Source organism: Haliaeetus leucocephalus, unplaced genomic scaffold, assembly GCF_000737465.1.
Source record: "Haliaeetus leucocephalus isolate CR32 unplaced genomic scaffold, Haliaeetus_leucocephalus-4.0 Scaffold428, whole genome shotgun sequence".
Taxonomy (NCBI): Eukaryota; Metazoa; Chordata; class Aves; order Accipitriformes; family Accipitridae; genus Haliaeetus; species Haliaeetus leucocephalus.
In genome coordinates this window covers 6591956-6609678 of record NW_010972864.1, presented here as the reverse complement: position 1 = coordinate 6609678, position 17723 = coordinate 6591956, and the positions used below count along the sequence as shown (strand labels likewise).

Sequence of the window (17723 nt, the reverse complement as noted above, 5' to 3'; positions counted from 1 at the left end):
AGCCATGAACATTAAACTCCTGAGGATTTCATGGCCTTGAGGTTAGTAGCTTCTTGGGAGCAGGGTGTTAAACTGTATAGCAGATTTTATTTGTCAAGTTTCATTTTTGCCATGGCAGAAAACTAGCAGAATGCTTTTTCCATGGGTGTTTCCTTTGGTCTGGCTAAAACAGATTACTGACGAGGGAAGAGCAAATTTCCATTCTTCTGCACATCTGCTGAATGTTCCTTCCCCGCACAGAGGACTGTGGTTCAGCCACAGACATAGGAATGAACAGGATGGAGTGTGATGGGTCTTGAAACGCCTTTAGGTGACAGAAACTGGCTGTAATTCTACTTCTTTTTAATAAGGATTGTTGATTTTTGGTGCTTGACTTTGGAAACTGTCAAGCAAACAAAAAGCTGACTGTGTCTTATGTTCGTGTCTATTATGCAGAGCTATGTTGGAAAACTACATAATCTCTTATATTTTCCATTTAAGAAAATACAGAAATTCTATAATTCCTATATAATCTCTTATATTTTCTATTTAAGAAAATAATTTTAAAGAAATGAGATTGTTTTTCCTTTTTCTCCTGGGAGCAAGTAATAGTTCTGGACACCCAGTGAGTACTTTGGGTAGAAAGCCTCATTTTACTGTTGTTATTTAACTAGGATTTTGTGATTTTATTCATGATTTTGAAGGCTTGGGGTAGAGGGGAGAAGGAGAAAGCCAAAGCAGGAGCAGGAGTGAAGGTCACATATTATGAGCTTTGCGCATTGTTGTCCAGGTATGGTTGAATTCACTGAATTTGCTGGTCAGCAAATTATCATGTACCTCACATAGTCTTTGAATACCAGTTGGGGTAAGGAAATGGACAATAGCTACAGAGAAACTTTGGGCAGATTCCTGATTACCTGGCACCTCAATAGTGCTAATGGATACTTTGAATTTTCTTCATTTTCAGAGGATTTCCATAGTTCTCATGAGAATTAAGTACTAGCTGACTATTCGATTGGCAGAGGTATCGTATGGCTTGGTATTATTGTTATTTTTGGCATAAATGTAAGCAAAGCCCACGGACTGTTCAGACTGGGTTAGTTCGCATGCAAGCTTGACCATCAAAAGATCGATCAGTTGTAATAATCAATGTTTGAAAGATACAGTATAAAATAAAGCATCTGGAGCCGCAAATATGTACAGAATAGTGAAAACTTTAGTTTTACCTGCAAATTCATTTTTTTCTGAGGTAATGTATTTAAGAATTCTAATAAATATTCTGGCAGAAAAGCTGTTGATGGCAGAATTGTCTCATGTTTTAAATAATATGGGTGGCAGAAGCAGAGAAAAATGATGCACTTAAGTGACACTTTCAATATATTTAGAAAAAAAATCAGTGATGTACACTTCACTAAACTGTACATTTTATTCCCTGTGGAAAGTTAGTCTGCCCAGTCTGCCCAGTAGCTGATAGGTGATCTCTTGGATATTTGCCACTATGTATTCACGACATGTAGTTGTGTTATAATAATTTTACAAGTATGCTACATTTATTATCTGTGATTAAAACTTAACCACAAACTACAAAATAACTAAGCAAATGCTTTGTTTTGTCCAGAAAGTAATTAAAACATATCCTTTGTAGGCAGATAGAGAAAGGAAATGTGTGGAAGAGTTCTTAAGCTCTCTGTAGCCTGATTTCCTCAGAAAGATTAGATGAAAAGTCATAGACTGTGCATTCAAAACCTGAGGCATGCTGCATTAATCTTTTGTCCTGCTTGCACTTGTCCAGTAGAAAGCTCTTAGCTCAGATGTGTGCGGGTTAAGCGTGTGTGTAAAAGCTTGGTGAATGGGGATACTGAAACTGAGATTAATCTTGCCAGACTTCAGTCACCTAAAAGGTGCCTAAGTTTAAGACAAGTATCTAGGCTCCTTTGATAATTAATGTCTTGAAACAGGTACTTCCAGAGTGCAATCTCAGATGGCTAAGAGAGGTCGATAAATTATAGAGAGAACAACTAGCTGTTAGCTGAAGTTAGGTGAAAGGAAAGCCTCTCTGTCATGACCTCTTCTGCATGTGAACATCTTCGACAAATTGTGGTCTCACACATCCCTATCTTATTCCCATTGCCCACACACGATGTTTGGACAATGCTGTATATAGATATATCTGAATCTTTGTGTGACTCATATGCATCATGCTAACAACATAAGCCATATATGCACCTTCAAAGTCCAAATATTTCTGCAATAATTATGTGTACCATCCCAATGATGACTGACTTCTTCTTCCACCGTGGACCCGTCAGGGCTCAAGAACATAGTTGTGAGTGGTATTATCAGTTAAGATCGTTCTTCTGCAGATTGTTCTGTGTTCTGCAATCTCAAGGCAGGATAAAACTTTATGCTGTCCTCTGAGGAGAAAGTTGACAACATCAGTTCAGGGCAGGCTCGGATTTCTGAAATATTTTGTTTGCAAAAGATGCAGGTATGTACTTATTGGAATTTCTAAAACACATAATTTTTTTATAAGTCTGTCCAATAGGGAAATTTCATTGTGGTAGTGAACTGTGCTATTTTAGAGCTTCTCTTTAGCTTATTTTTATAATAACATTGCCTTACATTAATTAGCATAGTGCAAATGCAACTGTGTTACTATATCAAAAGCTGTGTATCTCTGCGAGATAATATTCCACTTATGACCATATTCCATAGACACTATCTATTCCACATACTAGCAATGGACTGCTGCTCAGACTATGCGTTATTGGTAGTGCAAAAAAAAGGTATTAAATCCAAAATATGGTAGAAATGCAGAGTCTTATAGGATAACTTGTAAAAGTAATAAGAATTTAAAAGTAAAATGTGACTATGGAACATTTTTTTTGCCATTTCACCAGCCTAAACCTTTGTGTTCGTACATAGAGCTGCTAACAAGGTAATTGTAAACCAGGCCAGTGCTTTTAAATTAAATTTAAACTGTATGAATGGTCATCAGAGTAAAATAAATTTATACCAGTCACACTCAGAGTGATTGTTCTTAGATGCTGAAGGATATACAGTGATGGAAAAATATGCTTTGTCAGTGCTTTGTTTAACATGTTTGCTTTTTTTCCTCACAGTACAGTGCTGTGGATACAAATCCTTTATCGGTGTATATTATGCAGCCCATCTGGAACAAAATTATTAAGGTAAGAATTTTATTAATAGAGATATCACATGATAATGTAAGAATTTGTTTTAAATACAGCATGTATTTTAATTTAAAAATACATATTGATTAATAAAGCTGAAATTAAGACATCTGTATAAGAGAAAAACGTTACAGGATATATAGCTATATTTAAGATGAGTATGTTTGGATTTTGTGGTGGGTTTTTTTAGAAAAACAAGGTGGTGGTTTTTTTCTGATTGCTATACAGAAGGCATCTGTTTCTTTTTTACATCTTTCATTATTACATCTTTCATTAAACTGCTTTGCTGACATTGAAGGGTTTACTTAGTACAAATTATTTTTGTGCAGCATATGCTGCCTAACAGCAGCATGGCTTTATCTCTGTGCTGTGCACATGATTTTATGCAAGTGCTGTCTCATTTTCTCCCAAGGGTGCTTGCTCAACGGAGCTAGGCATTTCTCTAAGAAGCTGAAAATGAGAGCGGTTACCATGATCACCGTAACAATTGGAAGATGGCATCTCTCGAATGCATTATCATCTGCAGTTTTTAAAAATAAAGCTGCTCACAATTAGTTTTGCTGTTGTGGGCAAAAAAAAGGCTGTATCTCAAATAGACATGAACTTTATTGATCTGCAAGCAAGCAATGACTTCTGCATCTGCCTCTTTAGAGGAAATCTTTAGATTGGAGCAGACTTGAAAACAAACCTTTATACAAACAAAAAAGGGTGTATGTGGTTAGGGTGCTGTTGGATTTGCCATCTTTGGGATCTGTAATTCAGGTATTGCTTATGCTTGATATAGCAGGAAAATCATAATCTCTCATTCATAGCCTCAGTGTAATTTCATGGAAGTGTTTATATGACCTAACTTAAGCAATTCAAAGATGTCAAACTGAATTCAATAATTCAGTTCAGAGACTCTGTTTTCATTCCCATCATAATATTGAGGAAAACAATGAGGTAGAAAAGCCCCCCCAGCGCTCTGGAGTCCGGCATGGTCGATGAGCAGAAGCTTTACTGTGCACTTGCACTTTGGTTTAGGAGATCCATGGGTATTCGTCTGCTATCAGATTGAAGGGAGTGTATTATCAGCGAAAAACTTCCTTTGGACATACGTTCTTCTAATGGTTGCAGGGTTTTCCCAGAAGAAAAGGAACATTCTTGACTGTCCCCATGTAGCATAGGGTGATAGATACTATAAAAAATGTGACCTCTTTAGATTTTTTTAAACCTCAAATTTTAGGTGAGCATGACTTTGTTCACTTCTTGCTGGAGGAGAACCCAAACCAGAGCACAGGACTGAAAACCTCTTTCAAAAGCTGGGAGATCTGAGTACAGAACCAAAGACCAGAGTGGGTGCTGTCTGTACTTTGGCATTTGCTTTGGTTTGAACACTGAAGATAGATACAGCAATGAATGTTCTGCTTTGCCTTCTGCTGCAAGCACGTTGCAGGATAATTCTCAGTGATGTGTCACAAGGATTTAAAGGGAAATGATATTGCTCTCAGGTTTTGTAGAAATAGTCATTCTAATGTTAAAAGATACTGCCAGGTCAAATCAGAGTCCTGCAGAGGAGCCGGGAATGCACAGCTGCAGAGGGGAAAGCAGTATGTAATGGAGGTTGCAGTACAGTCATCTTGGTTGCTCCTAGAGATAAAAGTGAGAACTAGGGGAGCACCAAACTTCTTGGCCAATATTTAACTGTTTGTAAAATATTAGTAGGAACGGAAGTTGCTAGAATGGTTTTGTTCCTGGCTTGATACTGAAACCAGGTGTGGCAATAACTGTTGTCCTAAACTCAGTCCAAGAAAATTCTGCTCATCTGTTCACCAAAAATTACTTTTTTTCTCTTGAAGTGTAAGTAAAACAGTGGTATCATAATAAATGTGATCAAGTCTTATTTTTAGAAGGAGAAGCTTTGAATGCGTTTACTCGTCATTGATTTTTTGTAGCTTGTATCTGGTGTGAGCATATTACAACTGGGCTATGAGCATGCTCTAGACTATAATATTCTGTGATATAGAATATAATATTGAATTTACATTTTACAATATATCATCATATTTCTATTTAAATAAAAGTGCACTGCAATATGGAGATATAGTAAAGCTGGGATAATTTTTTAAGCAGAAGAAACATTGCATCTAATATATTAATTCAAAATTGGGCAGTACAAGTGTGCTTTTTAATGAGTGGGAGAAGTAATTTCTCCCCATTCAGACATCCTAATACATCCATTTGCAGTTATGAATCAATTATCTTTTAGTTTCTAATCTGGTGAAAATAAATATTCCACAGGGACTATTTTTACCAGATTCTAGAGAAGTCAAGCAGAGCCAAGCAAAAAAAAAAAAAAAAAAAAAATCTATGAGAACAGAGGCTTGGGATTTGGGTCTGGCCTTTCATATGTCAATTTAGTTCTAATTGCAACACAAGTTTCTCTGTATTCCGTAACACAGAATTCTTTGGAAGATGTGTTTCCTATGTTATGAGACATTATCATTCATTGTAAGATGTATTTCCTATGTTACAAGAAATTAAGAAGACCCTGATATTAGAGAAGATATGGGAATTTATGACCTGGGATGTTGACATACGTAAGAACTGAAAAGATTTTGTCATAACCCAGCTCATTTACCTGTGGTGGGGATGCTAGGAAAGAAAGAATTCGTGCATTTAAGTTAGAAATTCGCCTGGAAATCCTGAGCATTACCTTCCTATCTTTCCTCTTCCAAGGACATCTTTCTTATGTACTGTATCGTGTGCCTGTGTCAGTTTGAGTGTGATTTTTGGCTTATGTGCTTCAGAAATGTGTTGAATCTGGTGCTAAAGCAGAAAGTGAAGGGTAATATTTCATGCCTGGATTCCATACTGGGCTTGAAGTACTCTGAGATACTCCTGTCTGTGGCAGCTTTTCCATGTTCTGTGAAACTGTAGTAACACCTATATGAAACTACAGAGTAATGATTAACTTTCTCTCCATGTTATTTAAAACTATTCTGAATATGCAACTATAGGTATTTTGTCTTTAATTCAATGCTCTATCTTTTTGCCTTTAATTAAGATTTGTATGTTATAATAAAGCACAATCATGTGCTCTCTGACAGATAATGGAAAGTATTACTTAGCTACTACACGAACTGAACATTCCTGCTCTATTTTTATTCATGAGAAATCACATTTGTGCAGGACAATGACAGGAAAAGGAGAAAATCCCACTGGGATACACAGGTGTGTGCCAGCTTCACTGAAGTCAATTAACCTCCCCTCTGTTGCCTTATGAACTTTGATTTTATCACTAGAATTGGGCATGAGTAGAATTTTAGTGGTCTCAAGTGACTTAGTTAAGGCATATTTCAAGTTTGAGCAGAGCTTTATGTAAATATGTGTAAGCTTTATATAAATATGTGTACTCTACCATTTATTATCCAAATAGACAGTCGATATATTAAAACATTTACTCTTTTTGTTAAGGCTTTTAGCATGAATGGCTGTAGACCCATTATAACAGAAATCTGTTAGTATTTTGTGGAACTGAAAGTTTTTTAAAAGGTTCAAGCATGCAATGGTTTTGCCAGAGAGCAGACATGATTCTCCCCAGTGGCACCTCCAGTTTTATTAATCACATAGCGCATTGATGTATTAGACTTCTACTGTCTGTTAATTAGATAATAAAGATTGCGATGTATCCTTCTATAGGATACTAGTAAATTCAGGCTGTATTTTTCCAATATGTGTAAGCAGTTAATCTTTAACACCCTGTAGTTTTTGAATTGTGAAATAGGATGATGGTAGTGTAATGCCAACCAAAAGAATAAGGGGCATTAAATATAATAAAAGGGATTTTTCAGCTGGAATACTTTCCAAATACCTAGAGAGATTAGGTTCGGTAAGGATCAAAGGAGTATGCTTAGGGGTTTAACTGCAGGAGAGGCTGTTTTCCTGAGGATAGGTCTCCTGTAACTGTTTTTCATAGTGTGTCTACTAGCCAAAGGGATTGCAAGATGGTTTTCTTCTTAAAATACATGATGTTAGCAAGAAAGTGGGTAAAAAGAATGTCTTCATGTTTGCACTGTGTAAGCATAAATTATTTCCTGTAATAACTTAATGACATTGTGACTATTTAGAATGATGAGCCTAATTAGAAAGCAGACATTTACAGCGCCCCACTTTATTTAATAGTCAACAATTACTATGAATCATATGGGAGAAATCAGTCATTTTAAAACGATACATTGGATGGCATCTGTGTAGCCATGTAAATTGTTCATCCACAGGTTGTCTTAACGCACTATTTTGATCTATGTTTTAGATTAAAAGAGACCAATCTAGAATTTCTTCAGCGTCTGTCCTTATTTCATGTAAGGTCATAGACATCAGATGAATTCCACAGCAGGCAATTCATACCAAGCCTCCGTCTTACAAGGTTTCTGCATCCCCAGGTAGCAAAATTAGGAGAAGTGCCACTGTTGCTGCATGCTGAGCATGCCGTCAACGTAAGAAGAGGGGACCATGCAGTGAGGGGTTCCTCTGCAGACATTCTTCTAAAGGAGCTTCAGGGAGCATTTGCTGTCACTTGTTCTTAGGGATTTAGAATTGGGCTTTTGAAGACTCAGAATGGTAGATACGTTAAAAAATTTTATTGTAGCTGTGTGCATTCTGTGATGTATTTTAAATACTGTAGGAGCTGACATATAGTATTTTAAAATTAGTGTTAAAATCCTGGTCATAAGGAAAGCAACTATCAGATTTATTTTTTTTCCCATTGTTATTAAAGAAAACATCTAAGAAATATAACTGAAAAATATTCAGGAATTTTCATCTGATTTTTGAATGTTTACACTGTACAACATCAGTTGCACAATTTCTCCTGAATATTATTAATTGTTCTATAGTAGAAAAAGAGGATCTAGTCAGGATAATTAATCAGTCCAAGCATTCAAATTTCGTATGCAAATTTTTCATGTAGTAATAGGATAGAGGAAATTTAAAGATGTATATAAATTAATATGTATTCATCTGTCCATCTAGCTAGTCCAAAGAAATTAACAAAACATTTTATTTCAAAACTATTATTAGTATCTGAAACTATTTAACTTCTTTTTCTTTAATATTGTTTTGTAATATTTTATAGCGTCAAAGTACTTTATGTACATTTTCAGTCCTTAGACACTCCAAAGAATTTGATTATAAACCTCCAATATTTTTATATTTTGAATATATTGATACTGTATTTGACTGATGCTAGTGGTTGATACTTAGTATTTCTGCAAATATGTTCTGTCTAAAAATCATGTAGAAAGCTGTGTATGCTATTTCTGAAAATATTGTGGAGAAACTGCGTTACTTGGGAAGAGTATTACCAAAAAGGATGGATCCCTGTCGCAGTGTAAGGAATACCTTAAAGCCGCAGGGAATGAATAGCTGAAAACAGTTAATGGGACAAAGAATTAAAGGCTTAGGTGAAGACACAGAGTCCTTTTCAGCACTCTACAAAGTAAAATGAATTAATGGAGTGTTTATAATTTATGACTAAAGAGGGAGACCCTGCAGAAAGTTACTGTCTAGAGAAGTAGGGAGCTGCTTGTAACAGGGAGATCTTCTGAATCTAAAAGTGTAATGCACTCAGTGTCTGATTTTGTTGACATTTTGAGTTGGAACTTATTGACATGTTTTAGAAGAGGAAAGTTCCTTGTTATAGCATGGGAATAGAATGCTTAAAAAAAACTGCCATATGGATGCTGAATTACCACACTGGGGTGCTGCAGTCTTCTTTCAGTTGATACACACAATTGCGAGAAGCTTTCCTTGGTGGCTGGGAAAATAAGGATAATGTATAACATAGGAAATACAACATTTTTAAATGACATTTTTACTGCAGTCACAAAGATCAGGCAAAAGTATTACATTTGAAAATAAATTTCAGAAATGAAAGTTGTATTTTATTTTGAAAATGGGAAAATATGCACAAATCTGGACGTTGCTGATGTCATATACAGTCTTCTCCTTTCCTGATAAAAAATACAAAGTTTAAATTTATTTAATTAAAATAGGACTTACAATTTGAAATATAATTTTTCTTAGATTTTTTTCTTTCTTTTTTAACAGATAGTGCCTTTGTGGATTGCTCCCAACCTGTTAACATTCTCTGGATTTGTCATGATTTTAGTTAATTATTTTTTAATATCTTTTTATGACTGGGACTACACTGCCTCAGGTAAATATCCTCATGCTGTAATTTTTCAGAATTAGTGAACTGCTTATGTCATAACTCTGAATGATACAGGGAGGTATGAGATACTCGAATCTTGCACTAATTCCCTTGATGAGGTTCCATGTGCATATAGGAGGATCTGACCTCACGCATGGCTTTATAAATTTACATCATTTTATCTTAAATCTTATTTAATTTCATCCCTAAATATGGGTTTTGGCATGTGCTGCTTGAAGTCTCTGATGATATCTCATTTTATTTAAAGTGTATTCCAGTGTTTAAATACACAGCCAAAACCCACCCTAATGTTCTTCATACAATTTTCATTGGTTTCACATTTCCTAATACCTAAATCGATGCCTAAATAAGTTAATTTCCCTTTCATTACCCCCCCCTTCAAGACTGCTTGTAGACAAAGAAGAAATAGTTTCTCAATAAATGTCTCTTGAAATTATGACTTTCAAAGTCCAAGTCCATATTTGCTCCTCACAGCAGACCAAGTCAAAAGCTTTTTGGAGGTGATTGCGCCTGAGCGCAGGGCAGCTTCAGTTCTGGGCTTCTCAGACCAGCCGTTGGAGCCTACAGAAAGTAGTAAGCATCTCCCAGGTGATTAACATAAAAAAAAATCTTTGTTTTTCTTTAAACTAGACAATTTGGTGAAGACTTAACACTTTTATTTCCTGAAACAATTACATTTGAGTTTTTTTGCTGCCTGTAATTTCTTATGCCTGTGGCTAGGTTCAGGAGGTACCCTTTGGCGTGAGCTGTTTGTACATTTATCACAACAATTCTAGAGGCAGGGATACTTGTTAGCAGTTTTGGTTAAAAAATAATCCTGTGTGAGCATTAAGTTTTCAGGACCAGCATATTATGTAGTTATCTGGCCTCATCCTTAAACACTTGTTTTTTTATCAAAGCAGCTGATATTTACTAAGTTCTGTAATAAAAGAGCATCCAGCACAGATCTTTCAATGGGATAATTTTATCTTGACACATTCCCAGTAGATACACATTGAACTCAAAAACATTTGAAATGCTGATTAAGTCTGTTAAAGTTGAAACCTCGATGTGTAGTTTGCAAGCCTCTTCTCGATTTCACACGAGAGCAGTGCCCATCATTTCTCAATTGATTGAAAACGTTCATGCAACCTAATGAGCCTTTTGAGTATCATATATCAATCCCATACCTCGGATCAGAAATAAAAGACTTAATTTCCTGGACAGCTGGTTTTCATTCTACAGTTTGAAAATTTGCAGCTAGGAGTCAGGAATTGCCATCTTTTCTTTCAGAGTGGCAAGATGAGGCATCGAGAGAAAGGTGGTCAGGGCACTGCTTTAGGTACTGGCCTCTCCCTGTTCGGCAAGGACACACCTCTGAGTCCAAGTATTCCTTGTGTTCAGTGCCGAGTGCCAGAAACCTGAGAGGGCTTTGCATGTACAGTTGTTTAGTGCTGGTGTAGTCCTTATTGGATTATGTTTAAGTTAAATAGAATGCTCTTTGGAAAAAGGCTTAATTGCTTTAAAAAAGCAACAATAACCGTGTGTTATTGCTATCAGCAGAGCAATAACAGAACTCTGGGTTCTGTCCAATTCAGCTTTCTACTCCTTTTTTTCAAGGAAAAAAGAAAAAAGGGTGCTAATATCTGCCCTAGCCTAAAGACAAAAATTTCCTGTTCAGATACGTATGATAAAAGTGCTACACTAACCCCATGTTGGCACTAATAATAATGATCGTGCTTGAAAACTACATTTTTTTGTCTTTAGGTATTACACAAACATTAACTGATTTGTAGATGGATAGTCTCCCTATGACCTACGAAAATTTTTGCCTAGTAACTATCATTATTTTGTGCAATACTAGAGTCATTTCAAGACCAGAAAAACTCTACTTTGTCTTCTCTCCTTTATGGTGTAAGCACTTCAAGCCTGCTCACTGCTTCTTTGATAGAGCTCACTGATGACTTAAGATCAAAAAGAACTATTTCAATCTGTTTGGTGTAGTGGGCTAATCAGTGGCAGCTTGTTCATACGTATATGCATATCTCGGTGGATTTCTTTGATGTTAACCACTGTTACACTGACTCACTACCCGATTTATTTTAGGTACCAGTCCTGGACTTGTTCCCACCTGGGTGTGGCTGTTCAGTGCTTTTACCACCTTCTGTGCTTACGCTTTAGGTAAAGTACAATGAAATTATTTACATGTCTAATGTCTTCATATAGTTTTATCTACTCGTTCTCTAGTGCTGATACTGAGATGAAGAGGCATCATGGATAAATTATTGATGTCTCTCTAAAACAGTTCTCTGAGATTAAAAAAAAAAAACACCAAAAACATTCATAAGACTTAAAAAAACCCAAATAACAGCATTTTTATTATAAATTAGAGGTTCTGTGACTGTAGCTCTATCCCTCTTGAAAGTTCAAATTGTTTTAGAGAAACAATGGAAATCATTACGTAGCAGCAGTCAGTGCTGGTGGGTTTCGTAAAAATCTTTGGCCCCCAGTGATGACATTCTGAAAAGCTCCCTGACACCAGCATTAGCAGAGGTTGCTTTCAAAGACAGGGAGAATAAAGGGCAAAGCCGAGAAAAAGGAAAATGAGTGTAGCATTGTGTTTTAAACTCTTAGGCACTTCAGTGCTTATGGCATGTGTCAGGAGAGATGGTATGAATGTGGTGACAGGCCTGAGCTTCTTATGGAGATGAAGTATTTTTTTTCTTTCCTGTTGCTGTTTTTCTCCCATAACACCTATACTTCAGTTTCAGTTTTGTATTCTATTTTTACTTTTTATATCATACCATGACTGTATTTTTAGGTACATTGCACCTTGCTGTGCAGTGGTGTGAAGACATAGACCTGAACTGATGCATATCTGGGAGTGAGATCCACATTAGCATGGCTTTTTTGCTTGCTCTTCCAAAGCTAACTCATTCCAAACTAGTCTTTCCACAACGTGGTGCAACAGAGTTAATTTGGGGGGGGACACACAGTAGTATATTTATATGGACTGCACTGTGCTGTGTAAATGTACCCTCTCTTTGGAGCCAGTTCTTATAAGGCCCTGCATTGCAGAGTGTAGCCATACACTTGTGTGCCATACTTAAGATACCCGGCTAGATATAAATGTGTTCTAGATGTACACTGAGGTGTTGTACAGAGATGCTGGCCACTTTTGGTATCAGACCCATGGATGTAGAGCCATCTTGATTAACCTGAGGATGTCCTCTTGTGCAGACATCTCCCTCTGCATTGTAAGTGCCTTGACATTTCTATTCAAGTGGCGAATTTGTGCCAAAATTATTCTGTCCAGAATTTCTTTGTATTTGTACCATAAAAATCACTGGGACAACCGTCCCTTGAAGCTGACTACCAGTCAGATTTCCCTAACAGCTCTCTATAATCATTAGCAGAAGCAACAGTTTCTTTTGTGAAAACCATTCTTTATGTAATTGTATGGAATTTAATGAAATGGCTATTGTTTCATAAACAGGAATTACATATTGGAGCTGTTAGTGTATGACACCCTAGAAAGCTCATTGGAAATTCAGCTTCTGAGATTCTTAATGTAGATGTTATTTGCCAGTGAGGCCTATAGTTCCTAATACTTGGAAGACAAGGAATATGATGTTGACAGTCAAAGCTATAATGAACTGATGTATATGTAGATTTTTATGTCTGCTGTCCAAGCCACTTCATGAAATATTTAGTCTCAGATTTAATTCTGCATGGCCAAAGTTTTCCCTTTGGAAGACTGCAAAGAGCCATAATAACTAACCAAATATGCAGCTTTAATCTCTCTCAGCTTCTTTTTAATGACACAGTTACTCTCTCCAAATTCCCTAGCATGCTGCTCTTTTTTTTTTCCCCTTTGTTAAGGTGGTTTGGTATCTTTTCCCTTTCCATAAAATGGAGTGCTCTTTGCTGTTATTTTGAATTCCACTATTTAAAAGTTATCTAAACTTTAAAAAAACTGAAGATTTATGAACGATTATGAGACAAAATCATAGCATAAGCATTCTAAAGCAATGAAGTGTGGGACAGTGTATGTCCACTATTGAACATACACCTTTGTTGGCATGAATGATTTAAAACTGAAACCTAAACCAGAAAATATTTTCACTCTCTTAAAAAGTTAGTGAAACCACATGGAAAATGTGGGTAAAGATTTGTGAAAATTGAATTTTACATATATGTTATACAATTCCTGTATTTTTCTCCATGCCCATTATAATTAGACGTACTGTATTTCATGACATCATTATAAGCCTAACTCTTTTTAGTAAAACTAAAGGTTCCTGCAAAATGAAAACCACTCTTTCACTGTGGTGTACATATTTTAGTATCTAATGTGAATATTTTTTTGTGACACCCTAAAATAATTTATGAACAGACAAATCTTCCATCATTCTCATTTTTAAAAGGTATTACCTCTACGACAGAATCCTCTCTGATCTGGGATAGATGTTCTTGAAATATAAAAGACCATAAACTGTTAAGGAATGTTTGCATACCTATTTGCTAGTTAAGTTTCAGGAGCATCCTTTAACAGACTAAAGAATTTCTAAATTTATAGCAACAGTATTCAACTAACCTCAAACTTATACAGTTTTCTTTCTGCACATTTCAGTAAGATGTGGACAATTCAATGGTAATGTTAACAGAGAGAGAATGTGGCTCTAGAAGGGGGCAAGCCATAATTGAAATCCTCTATGAGATCTTTAATTTTTAGAGTTGTGAGAAATGTCTCAAGTGATTTGTATTTGAGCAGAGGATATCTCACAGCTGTTTAGGTATTACAATAGGGAGATAGTCTAAAATCTGTACAAAATGAAATCCCATGTTTTCCTGGTTTAGATCCCTGAAGTATATTTACATTAAACAAAACTCAGAGTACTGCCAAATAATCTGGAGAAGTAAGTAGCATATGATGTATAGCAGCTGTGGAGTCTTTGGTCTCACTCTGTTGCGTTGTATCTCTAGTCAGTTTTGGGTTACTAATGCTATCAATAGCTAATAATTGTTAGCTATAGTACCTTCCAGGTAACATTAAAAAGAAGAAAATTCTCCATGTTATTTTGAGATTCAGGATAACAATAAGTAATCTGTAATGTTTGTTCTGTCTACTTTTTCCTAAGAGGTTCGTCCTGCGTATTTACGCTTAACTTTAAGAAGGAAATATTTCCATTTTGCACCAGCACAGTCTCAGAGAAGAGACTAAGGGTATGGTTTGACAATAAACTAAGAAAGGTTACAGCTACTAGACTCCCTTCCTCCTCCTTCTCCCTGCATTCACTGTCCCTCCCTTGTGCCATCTCCTTTGCTTTTTGTACCATTCACAGTGCCAATTCTGTTCAGTTACCCAGAAGAAAACCTAATGTTCACTGTCTTTCCACCAGCTGAGCAGGCTGCAGGTCCTCCCTTGTTCAATAGCAGTGAACTCTCAGCTCGACTCAAACCATATTGTCCAAAGGCATCCTCAGAGTGAGATCCAGTACAGTATTTGGGCATCTTTCAAGCACTTAAATATTAAAAGTTATCAACACATACCTCACCTTAACAGTAAGGTATTCTTAGAATCGTAGAATCATAGAATCACTTAGGTTAGAAAAGACCCTTAAGATCATCGAGTCCAACCATAAGCCTAACACTGCCAAGTCCACCACTAAACCATGTCCCTAAGCACCACATCTACATGTCTTAAATACCTCCAAGGGTGGTGACTCAACCACTTCCCTGGACAGCCTGTTCCAGTGCTTGACAACCCTTTCAGTGAAGAAATTTTTCCTAATGTCCAATCTAAGCCTCCCCTGGCACAGTTTGACGTTTCCTCTCGTGCTGTCACTTGTTACTTGGGAGAAGAGACTGACACCCACCTCACTCCAACCTCCTTTCAGGGAGTTGTAGAGAGCGATAAGGTCTCCCCTCAGCCTCCTTTTCTCCAGGCTAAACAACCCCAGTTCCCTCAGCCGCTCCTCATGAGACTTGCTCTCTAGACCCTTCACCAACTTGGTTGCCCTTCTCTGGACACGCTCCAGCACCTCAATGTCTTTCCTGTAGTGAGGGGCCCAAAACTGAACACAGTACTCGAGGTGCGGCCTCACCAGTGCTGAATACAGGGGAATGATCACTCCCCTGCTCCTGCTGGCCACACTATTTCTGATACAGGCCAGGATGCCGTTGGCCTTCTTGGCCACCTGAGCACACTGCTGGCTCTTGTATCCTAACATTTCAGCTGAAGGACTCTTTAAAATACCTCATGTAGGCACACACACAAATAAATTTTGTGAAATTTGCTCCTTGGGTCTGCCATGTAACTGTTCGTCATTGAGGCATTCAACATCAGGCAACCTAAAAGCCTTAGTGAATCTACCCCACAAGCGGTCTGAAGTGTCGAGAGGGTCCACAACACCAATGGACAGGTGAGAAGCCCTATGGACATTTTTCAGCACTTTCTTTGAGAAAGTGATTGCAGGGACTGACATAAAAGTGGTTAAAGACGACTGGGGACAGGTAATTATTAACGTCTTTTTAAAGCTTGTAAGGAAGGTGGCATTTAGTTTAAGAGCTGAGGTAACAACAGAAAAATTACTTGATAACTGAATCAAATATTATATAAGCAGTCTTAACATGTTGGTATTGAAGGGACTGTTGTGCTTCAGTTTGCTGTCATGTCAGTGTATTTTTCCCATATGTTACATATGGCAGTAGAGAAGTGTGTGTGAAGAAAGTTAGTCCTTTTGTTGTGCTCTAATTCTTTATTTCTTTTCATTTCCCAATCCTTCTAGACTCCATAGATGGGAAACATGCTCGAAGGACTCAGTCCAGTACTCCTCTGGGAGAATTATTTGACCATGGGCTGGATAGCTGGGCTACCTCCATTTTTGTACTTTCTTTTTTTTCTGTCTGTTCCTGTGACAATGGGAAGACTGGAGTTTCTGTATATACAATGTATATATATTTAAGCATTGTCTTGTTTAACTTTATGTGTTCACACTGGGAGAAATATAACACAGGAGTTCTTTTTCTTCCTTGGGGATATGATATAAGCCAAGTGGTAAGTATTTATCATTCCTGTTTTGGTTTTATTTTTTTAACTATGTTAGTGTTTTCATAATATTACAGAAATAGAAAAACAGAGCTCAAAGCAAATACATTTGGCCAAGATTTTGAATGTGAAATAGCATAACCCTAAAAGTAATTCAGAAATATTTCCTGCATTTGCAAAGAAGGGACGCTTTTGAGCAAATTGTCAGCATCAGAGATTCATTGCCTTGCAGGAAAAAAAAGGCTTGCAGCAAGCCTAGCAGTCAGATAGTGCCCATGAGAATGTAATTTAACTGTATTTGATTTGTGGTGTTAACAAAAATTATGCTATCTGAAGCCATAAGCAATTTTCCCACCAACACTAGGTTCCAAGGCACGATGTGAATTAGTCCAAGTAGTATTTATTAACAGTTATACAGTTATACAATACTAGACCTTCTCAATTCTACCACCTCTTACATCAAATGTGATAGTGGAAATAGGATTGTACCTATACAGTGAGCGCTGACTGTTGTCAAGTGAGTTTTACCCTTGGAAAAAAGTCAAAGTCGTACCATTAGAGGTTTCCTCTCCAGGAATGGTGTTCAGTAACGTGAATTATGTATCAGCCCACAGCCAGTCCCCAGCTGAGTTCTTGACTGCCTTACAGCCCTACCTTGAGGTGGACCTTGTCAGAAACACGCCCAAGGCACCACAGTGAGTGGTGGCCTCAGTGCACAAATGAATAGCAGCAGTAACAAGCTCATTGCACTGCCAAGGGCCCAGCGCTGGGATTTCTGAGCTAGCTTATCTATTTCTTAGATAGCCAGGCTCTTGCAGCCTGAAGAGCACAGTCCCAGTCCTTCTGAGCTTCCTGTCACAGGCATGAGAGGAAAGGTACAGCCAAATATACATAATTGAAAAGAAGTTTGACAAATATTCAAATATGTGTTTTAATGGAAATATAGTATTTGGATTAATGACTGCAGATGTGTTGCTGTAAACATAATCAGAATCCAGTGGTTTGAGAACAACTCAGAGGTGGTGGTCCAGCTGTGGTGCATCTGTTTCATCCCTTAGAAAATAGGTTCTGGGAGAAGAAGTTGGCTCAGGACTAAGACATTAGGCAGCCAGCTGGTCTGCAAGTTTCAGCCATGTCTGTGCAAGGCTTCTTAGTGATGTTCTTCCAGCAGGAGAGGAATAGCTATGTTCAAACCAATTTCACTTGTTGCTCAGATGATCACTGTAGATCTACATGTGGATGTTTAGAAAGCTCTTTTGGATTGCTACAACACTCAAACTGTATTAGTGGTTAAATATGGGAGTGG

The 17723-nt window shown here is 37.1% G+C and overlaps 1 protein-coding gene across 1 annotated transcript in view; it reads left to right on the top strand.

Moving 5' to 3' along the window:
• The first annotated feature begins 3140 nt into the window (after nt 1–3140).
• The window catches only part of LOC104836043 (ethanolaminephosphotransferase 1-like), a 39610-nt gene continuing 25027 nt past the window's right edge, over nt 3141–17723 (top strand). The window contains exons 1-4 of the mRNA XM_010574377.1: nt 3141–3170; nt 9264–9372; nt 11473–11547; nt 16158–16426. Of these exons, the coding sequence (XP_010572679.1) occupies nt 3141–3170; nt 9264–9372; nt 11473–11547; nt 16158–16426 (483 nt within the window). The remainder of the gene's footprint in view (nt 3171–9263; nt 9373–11472; nt 11548–16157; nt 16427–17723) is intronic.